We start from the raw sequence: 16056 nt of genomic DNA, 5'->3' as shown, positions 1-16056 counted from the left end.
ATACATGATGTCATCTACAAACCAAATATTAATAATCATCACTGATATCACAAAACATCACATACAAAATTTCCACATATAAAAGAATCTCTTTCCCTCTTCATTGTATCGTTTGATTTTTATATTTTAATGGTTTTGTTTTTAATACTGTATTTTTCCATTATTAAAAGATAAATATGTGTTTATAAATTTTATATGTGGAAATTTTGTATGTGATGTTTTGTGATATCAATGATGATTATTAATATTTGGTTGTTGGATCATGTTATGACATAGATATTATGTATGGCTATATATGTTTCTTATATTCTTGTTTTGTTTTCATAGTTTGTACCCCTGACGCAGCCTGAGGGCGAAACGTGGCCACGTCGGGTATTGTTCCAATAAATGCATTGATTCCACTCTGCTTTGTTGTTTTATATCTACTGTTTTGTAAGCAGTTGTGTGCCTTTTTGTTTTTTTGTTAAGTACCAATGTCTTACCTGTGGGCATCTGAAGGCGATTGATGTTCTATGATTGGCTCTTCCGAGGGCTGACGGGCAGAACTGAACGGGCACTTCTAAGACGGAATGAGGCATCAGCAGCAGCTGTACGAATATAAAAAGAAAGCAAAGAAGAACGAAAATCAATCCTTTTTCTCTATTCTTTGCACCCCACAATAGCCAGGCCTCCTGCAACCAGTCACAGAATCTATGACAAGGCAGAATTGGTGTGTTGAGCCTGAGCTCTTTCATTAAAACTTGGTTCCGTGGGTCAATTTTAGCAGACAATGGAAAAGGTGCCGGTACTCAAATGCCAGGCCACCCTTCAGGGGTGGGGTGATCACTGAGGAACCCACCCCACAATAGCCAGGCCCCCTGCAACCAGTCACAGAATCTATGAAAAGGCAGAATTGGTGTGTAGACCCTGAGCTCTTTCATTATTTTATTTATTTATTTTATTTTTATTGCATTTGTATCCCACATTTTCCCACCTCTTTGCGGGCTCAGTGTGGCTTACAATATAAGATGAATGGTGGAAATACAATTCGTTACAACTTGGTTATGGATTACATTGTGAAGAATTATGCGAGACAAAGTGTCGTTAAGGAATATAGCAATGGAACAAAACTTTGAAACATAGGAAGGAGACAAAGGGAAGCTAACAGGGCAGTATTAAGATACGAAGACATATGGTAGAGATAGTTCTGTGAGTCAAGGAATGAGTGAGGTGAGGGTTAGGGTTAGGGTATTAAAACTTGGGGGTCATGGGTCAATTTTAGCAGACAATGGAAAAGGTGCCGGTACTCAGTACCCCCTCAAAAAAAGCTCTGCTTATGTGATTAATGTGCTGTGCCGTGTTCCTTACTCCTGCTCAGTGTGATAGCGAGCGCTGTACCAACGGTCTTTAGTGACAGGACGGATTCCCCAGCCTCTCGGATTTACTCGCTCTTAACAAGCACACGTCGGGCTGGATTCAGTAAATCGGCGCTGAGTGGTTTTCTAGAACGGGGGTTCCGGGATCGATGCCCTTTATGGAACAGTGTGTAGCACCGGGATCCACGCTCAACTTTGGGCGTGAAGAGTTGCACCAACTGAAACCGGGCGTAAATCCCAGCGTACAGGTTGGGTGTGGAACCGCACTATTCGATAACACTACACACACATTTGAAGGGAACACCCTTGGCCCACCCATAGAACCAGGTGGGAACACTTAGGGGCCTTTTTACTAAGCCGCGTAGGTGCCTATGTGCGCCCAACACGCGCCAAATTTGAGTTACCACCCGGTTACCGCGTGGCCCTTGTGGTAATTTCAATTTTGGCAAATGTGCGACACATGCATCTGAAAAATATTTTTTTCTTTTCTGAAGCGCGGCAGCTACGTGTGTCAAGTGGCATTTGACACGCGTAGACCATTACCGCCCGGTTACCGCGTGAGACCTTACCGCTAGGTCAATGGCTTGCAGTAAGGTCTCAGACCCAAAATGGATGAATGGCAATTTTCATTTTGCCCGCTTAAATAGCTTCCCATCGCCTAACCATGGATACTCAGCGGCACTATGCAAACATCCTCCTGACTGTGAAAGTAAGCCCCTGGGCTTACCTACATCCATGGTGGTCCAGCAGGGTTGTTGGGGGCAGCAGCGCAGCTGCCTTGCTCCTGCCTCTTGCGGCACCTCTATAAAATGGATGCCGTGACCTCTTGTGGCAGCTCGTGGTACTACACAAAGTAACGTGAGCTGCCGTGAGAGGTCGTAGCAACCATTTTACAGAGGTGCCACAGGAGGCAGGAGCAAGGGGACTGTGCTGTTGCCCCCAACAGCCCAACTAAATTTGGATTTCAGGGGACAATTTTGCTGGCAATGATCAGCATTTATAAAAACGCTGACCACAGCCGGCTGAATAGTGTCATCTATATGTAAGTACAGTAGGTTTTTGGTGGGTTTTGAAGGGCTCACACTTTCTACCACAAGTGTAAGAGTTAGAGTAGGATATGGGCCTGGGTCCCCTTCCCTACAGTGGCTACTCCAGGGTCCTGCTTGCGGCTCTAATAGGACTGGCCATAACATCTGAAGCTGTCATAAAGGCTGGTATGTACTGTTTCATTTACAGTTTTGAGGGGTGGGAGAGGGTCAGTGACCTCTGGGGGAGTAAGGGGGAGTTATACCTTAATCCCTCCAGTGGTTATCTCATCATTTAGGGCACCTTTATGTGACTTAGGTTTGACTGAAACAGATGTCTAACTTTGAGCCCTGGATATTTTTGCTTTGTTCCATTATGGCAGAAAAACATCCATGTTTTGGGAACGCCCGAATCCCGCCCCAACACAACCCCTTCTGATTTGGACGCACTGTAGAGAAAAACATCTCAAATCTGAGTTTCAAAAATGGCAATTTGGATAATTACAGAGAAAAACATCCAAATGCCACTTTATGCTATTTTTGAGACGTGTTTCTTTTTTGAAAATCAGCCCCAAAATGTCATAATATAAAACAATATAAATAGATACCATCAAAACAATGTAAAATAAGATACAATCAAATAAACAGTAAATGCAGCATCATAATTTTAAAACTATATAATATCCTTCAACTAAACAGTACAGGACAGGTAAGACTCCAATCTCTTTCTAAAGTGCACGGGCATTTTCGACCGGGGACGCCCATCTCTAAGGGCGCCCATCGTGAAGGGGCGGGGCCGACCGTATTTTCAAACGAGATGGCCGGCCATCTTTCGTTTCAACAATACGGTTGGGGCCGGCCAAATGTCAGAGATGGCCGGGTTTGAGATGGCCAGCCTCGGTTTTCGCCAATAATGGAAACCGAGGCCGGCCATCTCAAACCCGGCCAAATCCAAGGCATTTGGTCGTGGGAGGAGCCAGCATTTGTAGTACACTGGTCCCCCTGACATGCCAGGACACCAACCGGGCACCCTAGGGGGCACTTCTAAAAATTAAAAAAATATATAAAATAGCTCCCAGGTGCATAGCTCCCTTACCTTGGGTGCTGAGCCCCCCAACCCCCCCCCCCAAAACCCACTCCCCACAACTCTATACCATTACCATAGCCCTTATGGGTGAAGGGGGGCACCTACATGTGGGTACAGTGGGTTTTTCTTTTGGGGGGGGGTTGGAGGGCTCCCATTTACCACCACAAGTGTAACAGGTAGGGGGGGGTATGGGCCTGGGTCCGCCTGCCTGAACACTGCACCCACTAAAACTGCTCCAGGGACCTGTATACTGCTGTGATGGACCTGAGTATGACATTTGAGGCTGGCAAAAAAAGTTTTTAAAGTTGTTTTTTTTTAGGGTGGGAGGGGTTAGTGACCACTGGGGGAAGTCAGGGGAGGTGATCCCCGATTCCCTCAGGTGGTCATCTGGTCAGTTTGGGCACTTTTTGGGGACTTGGACCTGAAAAAAAGGGACCAAATAAAGTGGACCAAATTCTCACCAGGGACGCCGTTCTTTTTTCCATTATCGGGCGAAGCTGGCCATCTCAAAGCACGCCCCCGTCCCACCTTCACTACCCTACCGAAACGCCCCCTTGAAGTTTGGCCGGCTCCGCGCCGGAAAGCAGTTGGCGCTGGCCAAAATCGGCTTTCGATTATACCAATTTGGCCGGCTTTAGGAGATGGCCGGCCATCTCCCGATTTGTGTTGGAAGATGGCCGACGATCTCCTTCGAAAATAAGCTGGATAGTCCCTCTCAGCTCACAAACCACCGGGATGGACTGTTCATCATTGTAGTCTGCACAACTAAAAATGCTTTCACCCTAAAACCAGACAATCAGTTAACAGATACAGGAAATACTTCCAGCATTCTAAAATCTGGGTTTAGTGCGTGCTAACACAGGACTTACCCGCCCGCTATGCCCATTTTTAAAGCAGCAGTATTGAGGCCATTTTAACTTTACTTCTATTAATATTTTGACAAACTTACGAAGAAAAAAACATTTATACTTAATAACAGTAACTCGTTAAGATAAAAAAAATAAATAAAGCAAATTTACAAATTCCTAAGTCACAGAAAGATGACCTATGAGAGTAAAGTGTGATCAAATTACAATGAGAGAGTATTAATCCCCCCCCCCCCCATATTTCCATCTAAAGAGAGTAATAACTGGGAGCTAATAATCAATTATTGGTGCTAATTGGAAACAATTAGAATTTACATATGCATCACCTTGCTAGGCGCTAAAGATGTGCACATAAGTATTTCCACACTGGGACAGACCAAAAGTCCACAAGCCCAGCATCCTGTTTCCAATAGTGGCCAATCCAGGTCACAAACACCTGGCAAGATGCCAAAAAAGTTCAATACATTTTATGCTGCTTATCCCAGAAATAAGCAGTGGATTTCCCCAAGTCAATTTTAATAATGGTCTATAGATATTTTCTTTAGGAAGCCGGCCAAACCTTTTTAAAACCCTGCTAAGCTAACTGCCTTTACTACATTCTCTGGCAATGAATTCCAGCGTTTAACAACACATTGAGTGAAGAAACATTTTCTCCAATTCGTTTTAAATTTACTACTTTGCAGCTTCATTGCGTGCCCCCTAGTCCTCATATTTTTGGAGTGAGTAAACAAACAATTCATGTCCACCCGTTCCACTCCACTCATTATTTTATAGACCTCTATCATATCTCCCCTCAGCCGTCTTTTCTCCAAGCTGAAGAGCCCTAGCCGCTTTAGCCTTTCCTCATAGGGAAGTTATCCCATCCCTTTTATCATTTTCGTCGCCCTTCTCTGCACCTTTTCTAATTCCACTCTATCTTTTTTGAGATGCGGCGACCAGAATTGAACCCAATATTCGAGGTGTGGTCGCACCATGGAGCGAAGGCATTATAACATCCTCATTTTTGTTTTCCATTCCTTTCCTAATAATACCTAACATTCTATTTGCTTTCTTAGCAGCAGCAGCACACTGAGCAGAAGGTTTCAACGTATCATCATTCTCGTCTGTGGATCAAAATGGGCATGGCTATAGGAGGGGCATGGGTGGGTCATGGGCATTCCAAGGATTTACGCACAGATTACACCTGTGGGATCGGCAAGGATTTCAGTTGGTGTAAATCCTCGCGTCTAAAAAGCTAGGCCTGGATCCTGGTACTGTTCTGTAAACGACACCCAACTCGAAGGACTGTTTATAGAATAGTACTTAGCACTCATTCTTTCCGGCCTATTTTTTGGTACCATATTCAAAATTTTGGCCTATATCCATTAGCGCTCCTTTGTAGAAAGGACCCCACGGTAATCTTCTGACAAGAAAGGAAATCTTTTTTAGAAATCTAAACCTGCAGAACAGATAATTAATCCATTTCTACCAACACAGCATGACTATGATCGAACAGGACAACACGCAATCTTCATCCACTCCGACCCTCCACTTATACCTCATACGATCACTCTACAACTTTGTTGACTGGGCAAACGCCTCTGACAGTACCATGTAAGCCACATTGAGCCTGCAAATAGGTGGGAAAATGTGGGGTACAAATAAATAAATAACTAAAATAAAAATTTCTGTCATAAATGTAACCACCAACGTTACTCTTGTGGAAATAACATCTTAAAGAGCTCCGAGAAAGTGCATTAAATTAGCAATTGTAGGATCAACAACTGTCTGCACATCCTCAGTTTGGACAGAAGATAAAGCAGAAATATAATCAGTGGCGTACCAAGAGGGGGGCGGTCTGCCCCAGGTGCATGCCGCTGGGGGGGGGAGGGGGGTGCCGCGCGCCTGTCGGCTCTTCGTTTTCATGCTCCCTCTGCCCCGGAACAGGTTACTTCCTGTTCCGGGGCAGAGGGAGCATGGAAACAAAGAGCCGACAGGCGCGCGGCACCCCCACCCCCCCAGCGGCGTGCACCCGGGGGGAGGGTTCTTTCGCCAGGGGGTTGCGCTGCACCCGGGGGGGTTATTTTGCCGGGGGGGGGGTGGTTGTGCTGTTCCGGGGGGGGGGCGGGGCGCATCGGCGATCCGCCCCGGGTGTCAGCGCCCCTAGGAACGCCACTGAATATAATACAATTTAGATATTAAAATAGTATCCACATCTGACATTTGCAAAATGTCCTTAATATAGGCCCCCTTTAACTAAGGCACACTCACGTTTTTAGTGCGCGCTAAAATCATAGGTGCGCTAAATGTTAGAGACGTCAGTACATTCCTATGGGCATCTCTAACGTTTAGCACGCCTACAATTTTAGTGCGTGCTAAAAACGTGAGCGTGCCTTAGTTAAAGGGGGCCTTAATTCTTAAACAATATCAATGGTGACATAAGATGGGATTTTGGGAAATTTAACAACCTAAGGTTCCGTGTCCTTAGAGAATTTTCCAAATATTCCAAATGTCCGTCAAGACCTAGATTATCCTTAACCCCTGCTACTCCTAGAGAATGCAAAGAGGACACGTTTTCTCAATCTTACCAAGCCTGCTACCCACCACCTCCTCTAATTTACTAGCTGTTTCCTGAGAGACATTAATAATTTGCTTGTTATACCCTTTAATACAAGATAATTAGTAGAAAGCAGAGTCCAACTCTTTTAAAGTGACCTCAGCTGACACAATGAGTAAATCCAGATTTTTAGAAACATCTGCTAGTAAAAAAATTGGTTTAGGTCAGCGTTTCCCAAACTGTGTGCCGCAGCAAGCTCTCTGGGGTGCTGCGGCAAATCCCGACCTCATTTTCAACCGGGCTAAAAGATGCCCCAAGCTCGAAGGTGACTAGGGTGAAGAATTTGTGTGAGCCACAGCACTCACCACTGCAGAGGTAGTTACATGTTTATCCACAGGGCCACTCACTGGGACGGAAGGAGTGGAAACTGTCTTAACTTTCCCCGTGGGAATCCCATGGCAACTACTTCCATCCCTGCAGGAATTCTGCCGGTTCTGCGGGATTCCCCATTCCTGTGCGGCTCTCTACCCCACATTATCCTGTCTCGTTGCATTACACTGTCCATATCCCCTCTTTTAGATGGTAGGCGGGATAGAATATTTTAATAAACTTGTACTAAGGCAACGGATGGTTAAGTGACTCGCCCAAGATCACAAGGAGCAGCAGTGGGATTTGAATCTAGCTTCCCTGAATGTCAGCTGTGTGTTCTAACCACTAGGCTTCTCCTCCACATTTGATAAGTATGTGTTGGAGGGAAACATAATAGAGACGTCACTATTCACCCTGCAGAGGACAAAGAGATTTTAGGTGAAAAGAGGCTGAAAGGAACTTACCGGTATCCCTGCTCAGTGTATTTCACAATACAGTGGTAAGATTTGCCCAACAGTGTTGATTCAGTCCTGAGTTTATGTCCTGCTTTTCTTGGAGTGAAAGAGTAGCCGACCGGTTAGAGCAGTGGGCTGAGAACCAGACGAGCCCGGTTCAGATCTTGTGATCTTGGAGAAGTCACTTAACCCCTCCATTGTCTCAGACTGTGAGCCCTCCAGTGACAGAAAAATATCAAAAGTACCTGAATGCACACTGCTCTGATGGTTTGCAGCTTGTATATAAGAAATTAAATAAATATAAAACCAGAACTACGAGTCCCTCCAAGCAAAAGGGCAAACCTTAGCCATCTGGCAAAACTACAAAGCTGATGCTACGATACGATGAAAGTGAAAGCAAGAAACTGGTATTAAGGTTTAATAATAATACCTTGTGCATTTCCACCTGCTATTACCTCTTGTCGTCTCGCTCTCTTTCCGACATGAAAGCAAATTGAATTATGTTGTTCTAACCCTTTTATTTGTAAAATGCATTACATAATTTGCCTGTTCTTCCTCACAAAAGAAACTCGAAAAGACAGACGCAGTATGATAATGCTAAGGAATCTGGTACGTTTACAAACAGAGAATAAACCCGAAACCTACACAACACCGCTGGAAATGAATATTAAAGTTTGTTATTCAAAACATTTTTTAACTACTTATGAATATTAACTGGCCGATATTCAGCCCACAGCGGTCAGCTTTTTTTTTAAAGGCTGACCGTCAGAGGCAGAATTAACCTCAGATATTCAATTATGGGCCATGTCCAGACTCTGGCACTGAATACATAGGGCTAATTAAAGTTGAAATGGCTACCAAACCTTATTTGAGTTCCAGCTGCCAGAACCCACATTATGGTTTCTGACCAAGTCTGAAGTCCTCCCCCCCCCCCCACCTCCAATCCTTCCTTCCACCCCCAAGAACAAACTACCTCCCCTTCCGATCCCCACAACCACCTCCGGAACTGCAGCACCCTCTCTTCTGATCCCCTCTCCCAAACCCTAATGAAAGATTATGGCAGGCCAGAGCTCCCTCCACCACCCCCCACCCCACCCCACAGGTTCCCCCAGGCATGCTTTGATGGTCCCTGGTGGTCTAGAGGGTAGGAGTAGTGTCCACTTGTTCCAACCCAGTGCAGTAACCTACATAAGTATTGCCATACTGGGAAAGACCGAAGGTCCATCAAGCCCAGCATCCTGTTTCCAACAGTGGCCAATCCAGGTCACAAGTACCTGGCAAGATCCCAAAAAAGTACAATACATTTTATGGTGCTTATCCTAGAAATAAGAAGTGAATTTTCCCCAAGTCCTTTTTAATAATGGTCTATGGACATTTCCTTTAGGAAGCCATGCAAACCTTTTTTAAACATTGCTAAGCTAACTGCTTTTACTACTTTCTCTGGCAACGAATTCCAGAGTTTAATTACACTTTGTGAAGAACAATTTTCTCCAATTCGTTTTAAATTTACTACTTTGTAGCTTCATCTCATGCCCCCTACTCCTAGTATTTTTGGAAAGAGTAAACAAACAATTCACATCTACCCGTTCCATTTCACTCATTATTTTATAGACCTCTATCATATCTCTCCTCAGCTGTCTTTTCTCCAAGCTGAAGAGCCCTAGCTGCTTTAGCCTTTCCTCATAGGAAAGTCATCCCATCACCTTTATCATTTTCGTCACTCTTATCTGTACCTTTTCTAATTCCACTATATCTTTTTTGAGATGCCGTGACCAGAATTGAAAACAATATTGAAGGTGCGGTCGCACCATGGAGCGATGCAAAGCCATTGTTACGTCCATACAAAGGCATTATAACCTGTTCAAAATGGCTACCATGATCTTTCTTGGGGAGGAGGGGATTAGAAGGTGTGCTGTAGTTATGAGGGTGGGGGATTAAGATATGGGGCAGCCTGAACTCTTCTGCTGCTACCCAGAGGTGAACCGGGCATCAGCCGATATTCAGATCAGTGCCCGGTTAAATGCTTTGCTGTCCTGCCTTTATGTGGTTATTTAGCCAGTTAGCAGACTGAAAATCGCTGCTAAATGGCGTGGAGGGGCATTTTCGAAAGGGACGTCCAAGTTGCAATTTGGACGTCCTTGCAAAATGGAGAAATCCAGGGGCAGGGAAACCCGTATTTTCGAAACAAGTTGGACGTACATCTTTCATTTCGAAAATACCATCAGGGACGTCCAAATCCTTAAATTTGGTCGTCCTTAGAGATGGACGACCTCAGACATGGACGTTTCTGACTTTCAGCGATTTTCGAAACCAAGGATGTCCATGTCAAAAACAGCCAAATGCAAGCCATTTGGTCGTGGGAGGAACCAGCATTTGTAGTGCACTGGTCCTCCTGACATACCACGACACCAACCAGGCACCCTAGGGGGCACTGCAGTAGAGTTCATAAATTGCTCCCAGGATCATAGCTCCCTTATCTTGTGTGCTGAGCCCTCCCAAAACCCACTCCCCACAACTGTACACCACTACCACAGCCCTTATGGGTGAAGGGGGTACCATATATGGGCACAGTGGGTTTGTGGTGGGTTTTGGAGAGCTTGCTGTTCCCTCCACAAATGTAACAGGTAGGGGGGTGGGCCTGGGTCCGCCTGTCTGAAGTGCACTGCAGTACCCACTAAAACTGCTCCAGGGACCTGCATGCACTGTCATGGACCTGAGGCTGGCATAAAGGCTGGCACTACATATTTTTAAAGATGTTTTTTGAGGGTGGGAGGGGGTTAGTGGCCACTGGGGAAGTAACGGGAAGTCATCCCCGATTCTCTCCGGTGGTCATCTGGTCATTTCGGGCACCTTTTTGTGCCTCAGTCGTAAGAAAAACAGGTCCAGGTGAAAACGTCCAAGTGTTCGTCAGGGACATCCTTGGTTTTTTTTCGATTATGGTTCAAGGACGTCCAAGTGTTAGGTACGCCCAAGTCCTGCCTTCGCTATGCCTCTGACATGCCCCCTTGAACTTTGGCCGTCCCTGCGACAGAGAGCAGTTGGGGATGTCCTAAATCGGGTTTCGATTATACCGATATGGACGTCCCTGGGAGAAGGATGTCCATCTTCCGATTTATGTCGAAAGATGGACGTCCTTCTCTTTCAAAAATGAGCCCCAAGGTGTCCATTCTGCTCTATTTCCATCCCTGGATTGTCTACAAACTACCCAGTTTCAGCTTGGGCAACTAGAGGAGACACTCAGAGACACTATCTGGTTTTGTACTGCGGAATATCCCCAGATAACCCCGAACAAGAGATTTAAATGGCCAGGAGAAATATTGAACCCTAAAAGACAGTGGCTTTCCTAGGTCGGCTGCCACCCGGGGCGGATCACAGCTGCGCACCCTCCCCCCCCCCCCCCCCCCCCCCCGGGTGCAGCAGCGTCCGTTCCCCCCAGGGTGCAGCACGACCCCCCCCCCCCCCCCCCGGTGCAATAACACTCCCCTGGGTGCATTCTTAGTTGCAGAGAGCAGCCGCGCGGCTGTCGGCTCCGCTGGCTCCCTCTGCCCAGGAACAGGAAGTAACCTGTTCCGGGGAAGAGGGAGCAGGGAACTAGCGGAGCCAACACGTACGCAGCTGCTCTCTGCACCCCTCCAGCAGCGTGCACCCGGGGCGGACCGCCCCCACCGCCCCGCCCTTGCTAAGCCACTGCTAAAAGAACATGCAAAACTCAAGAAACCATTAAGCTTAAAAAACATTAAGTACATCTTTTGTTTCAGTATGAAATGCTGGCATACTGGGTTTTTATTTGTTTGTTTGGGCAGAAGCAGATCTTGCCAGTGCTATCCAGCAAAACAGTGGCTGGAGGTGGAATGGTGCCAGGTTGCACCCTCGCCCACCAGTCCTGCCTGTGATGCTCTCCTCCCCCATCACAGGCTTGCCCAGAGTGCTTTCATTATGGCAACGATTCAGTTGTGATGAAGTTAAGTGGTTTTAACAATACTTTATTCAAGATTAAATATAAAAGTAAACAGAAGTCACAGGATAGCACCCAATGACTTCCCTTCTCCCTCGGGCATGGAAGAGAAAATCAATAAACATGCTGGAAGGCAAGTCAGATGTGACTGTGATTGACTGTCACCCTTCCACCAGAGAGGCTTTAGCTGTCAGGGGACATTTTTTAAAAATCCATATTAGAATTACTTTTGTATACAACATGGTTGTCAAATGTCATATTTTTGCCTCAAAAGTACTACTTTTAACCTAAAGTGCCCCTTCAGCGCTTCTACTCTCATCTCTGGTAATGCAAACTTCTTCGGAAACTTTTCAGATTCATTCCGTTTTGCAGCAATGTCCATAATGATGCAGGTTTTGTCTGTTTACCCTCTATGACACTGGTTTTCACTCCTAGTCCTCAAGGGTCGCCAGCAAGTCCGATTTTCAGGCTATTCCCAATGAATATGCATAAGAGAGATTTGCATACATTGGAGATAGTAGGCATGCCAATCTCCTTCAGGGGCAGAGGTGGTGGCAGGGCCAGGAGCAAGCTTTCCATGTTGTTCCTCCTTGGCCACTTGACTGCCTCGCTCTGCTCCACTCTCCTCTTCTGGGCTACATGGGCACCTAGCGCGTCATGGCGGCATCCTGGCTGCTCACCAGCAGGTTGGAAACAATAGCACACAGTTGATACCTTTTGACCGTATTAATGCACCCATTCAGAGGAAAACTGGCAAACAAAACAAGGAAGCAAGAGTCCACACGGCAAACAAGCAAAGAACAGCAGTGGAGTGGACGAAAATGGCTAGAGATCTTTACTGACAATTCTTCAGTTTGACTTGACACGGACCGTGTTTCTGCGTCAGAAGTCTGTTGCTCTCAGACAGAGAATATAAGTCTAAAATCAGACAAGAACTGTAACGATTAAGTCATCAACCTTTCAAAGCTTATCAATCAATGTAAGCTGCAAAAATCAGGAACTGCTGGTATAAATACAAACGATGCTTCAAGCGATTCTTATACGTGATTGGTGGGAGAACTGCTTGACGCATCGTTCGTATTTAGCTATACCAGCAGTTCCTGATGCTTGCAATATATTTATTTATTACATTTGTACCCCGCGCTTTCCCACACATGTCAGGCTCAATGTTACATAGTAACAATATAAAGAATTACAAAGTTGTAAGAAGAATGTACAATTTGTGGTAAACGCAATATTAATACATTGATTGTTAAGCTTTGAAAGGTTTATGACTTAATCGTTACAGACCTTGTTTGGCTGATTTTAGACCTATACTCTCCGTGTGAGAGCAACAGACTCCTGATGCAGGCGCTGTCTCTGAAACATGGTCAGATTGAAGAATTGTCAATAAAGATCTCCAGCCATTTTCATTTAGTCCGCTGTTGCTCTTTGCTTAAATTAGTGCTAAGCGTATTCTATAAACGGTGCTCTGGGTTGAGCGCACGTTATAGAACAGCACTTTGAGCCGATTCCCGCAATCAAAGTTGGGCGCTGGTTACCTATCTGTGGAGTACCTCAAGGATCCCCTTTATCACCGATACTCTTCAATCTAATGATGATCCCACTAGCCAAAGCCCTATTCAGACATGGTCTAAACCCTTTCATTTATGCTGATGACGTTACCATATTCATTCCCTTTAAATCAAACCTAACAGAAATCTCTGATAGAATATCCATGGGCATGAACATCTTAACCTCCTGGGCCAACGCCTTTAGGATGAAATTGAACAAAGAAAAAACACAGTGCCTAATCCTTTCATCTCAGCACTCTATAATTCCCCCATCTAATCTCACCATCTCCGGCACTACAATCCCCATTTCTGAAAACCTGAAAATCCTTGGAGTGACACTAGACAGCCACCTCTCCCTCGACAATCACACCACATCCACCACAAAGAAAATGTTCACAATGATGTGGATATTGAAACGCGTAAAACCATATCTACCCCAGAAAACATTCCAGAATTTAGTGCAATCCACGGTACTTACCCATGCTGATTACTGCAACAGTATTTTCTTAGGCTGCAAAGCCTATATCCTAAAAAACTTCAGACCGTCCAAAATACAGCAGCAAGACTCATCTTTGGCATATGATAAATCTGGTCGACCTTCCAGCAAGAAACATGTCTGTATCCTCACAAAAGTACCTCAACCTGCACTACCCCAGCTGTAAAGGTCTCAAGTACAAAACTTATTATGGATCCAATTTCTCCTTCCTGGGCAGCCGTCTATGGAACGCTCTCCCTAGACTTATCCGAGCAATCCATGACCACTTACCATTCAGAAAAGCACTAAAAACCCATCTATTCAAACAAGCCTACCCAAAAGACCCAGATTAATCTCATGAACCCATCTACCTTACATATACTGAAGAGAAAACGACATTGACCCAGAATCTATCTCCCACCTTACCCTCCTCTCTCTATCACCTGTCTCTACCTACCTACCCATCCATTTACTACCCATCCTTCCTTCTCTAATGTTATACTTAATTTCCTACTTTACATAACAAAATTCTGTGTTACCTATTACTATGTAAGTTGCATTGAGCCTGCTTTAAGTGGGAAAGTGCGGGATACACATATAATTAATAAATAAATATTTACGCCAGCTGAAACCTGGTGTCAATGCTGGCATCCAACTCATGACATTTGACTCATGGCACTATTCTATAAAACTGTGTGCAGACTTTTACAACGCTCCCTGGCCCTTCCCTGGCCATGCTCCCTTTTGAGTTGCACACTAGAGGACCTAGGCGCCCGGTCTTACAGAATAGCGTGCTGACAGATGTGTTTGCAAATCCCAATTAGTCCCCCATTAACTACAAAAATTGATTGCTAACATCAATTAAACGCAAGTTAATGGCTTGTTAAACAATTTATTTGAATGCGCATCATCGATGGCATCAAAGTTTTGGCACCCAAATTTGGGCATCATTTATAGAATAAGAGGATCAGTGACTGCACAGGTGTCCTAATCTCTATGCCATTCCCTGCCACGGCATGCAGAGGGTATCATTCCAGATGCTTATAATACAACATGTAACAGGTCAGCTGTCTGGTCTCTCAAGCCATCATTCTGAACCATGTGAAGAGTAATTTTATAACTGTGTGCCTGTTTGAAGCCCTTCTTTTCATTATAGAATACCAGTGTTACAGAGTAAATATGCACTATATTTTAGCTGCAATCAATTATACCAGAGAGCTAGTTCAAATGCTCCCACATAGACTGCCAAGAAACTCATGTAAATTACACTATGGGGAAATTAGGTCTTACCTGCTAATTTGCTTTCCTTTAGTCCCTCCAGACCGGAACAGATGGGCTATGCACTCCAACCAGCAGAAGGAGACAGAGAACCACAGACTTCTTTGAATACCTATAACTATGCTGTGCAATCCCCTGAGAGTCAGTAATTGAATAGCAAAGCAGAACCGAACCATCAGCACTACCATGTCCCCTCTCAGAACTGGACCCTTGGCCGCAGGAAAGTAGCCTCTGTATTGCTGCCTTTTCTGTGTGTTTTTACAATAACTTCACACAAAACCAAAACCAATACCTCACAGTCGCAACAAATGCAACCTACGAATAAACACTGAGCTAGCCAACTAAACAGACATTAGTCAAAAAAATTCTGACAATGAATTAGGGTGGGCCCTGTGGTGGTCTGGAGAGACTAAAGGAAAGCAAATTAGCAGGTAAGACTTAATTTTCCCTTCCAAATCAATTCTGTTTTTAAGAAGTCCTTCTTTTTAATGAGGAAATGATGACACATTCAAAAGTTTTTTGATATGTTTCATTTTTGGTTGTTGATTCAGTCACTTTTGTTGTCGCAAATTGATTATTGTAATGTTATTTACTTAAATTGTTCAAGAAAAGCTCTTAAAAAGATTCAAATGACTCAAAATGCAGCAATGCAACTTATATATTCATTATCGATCGTGTTTCTAATTTTTACTTCAACCTCCACAGGCTTCCAGTGGAGATTAGGATACTATTTAAATTTTGTTTTCTTTTTATGATTTTACATGGTGATGCCCATTCTATATGTATGTTCTGTTTGAATTTCCCCTAGAGGGATAAGATCCTCTCATCTGGTGAGTCCTCTTTCTCTTTTCAAGCTGCAAAGCTCTGGAAGATCCTTCCGCCTGAAATAAGACTTACTTCGGACTATAAACAATTTAGAAAGTCCTTAAAAACAATTTTATTTCAGAAATATGTTGTAGGCTAAGGGTTCACTGTTCGTTTGTAACCTATTGTTCAAACTGATTATGTATATTCACTGGGTTATATCTGGTTAACCTTGCAATTGTGATCCGTTGAACTAATTGTCTGGTATACACAGAATACAAAAATAAACGCTATGCTA

The 16056-nt window shown here is 44.5% G+C and overlaps 1 protein-coding gene across 1 annotated transcript in view; it reads right to left on the bottom strand.

The window, feature by feature from the left end:
- Nucleotides 1–16056, bottom strand: part of CFAP47 (cilia and flagella associated protein 47) — a 1083264-nt gene that overhangs the window by 278848 nt on the left and 788360 nt on the right. The window contains 1 exon segment of the mRNA XM_030202357.1: nucleotides 483–587. Within this exon segment, the coding sequence (XP_030058217.1) occupies nucleotides 483–587 (105 nt within the window).

The sequence above is a fragment of the Microcaecilia unicolor genome, chromosome 4 (genome assembly GCF_901765095.1).
Source record: "Microcaecilia unicolor chromosome 4, aMicUni1.1, whole genome shotgun sequence".
Lineage (NCBI taxonomy): Eukaryota > Metazoa > Chordata > Amphibia > Gymnophiona > Siphonopidae > Microcaecilia > Microcaecilia unicolor.
The sequence above is the reverse complement of the archived record's forward strand: the minus strand, read 5'-3'. Positions and strand labels throughout refer to the sequence as shown.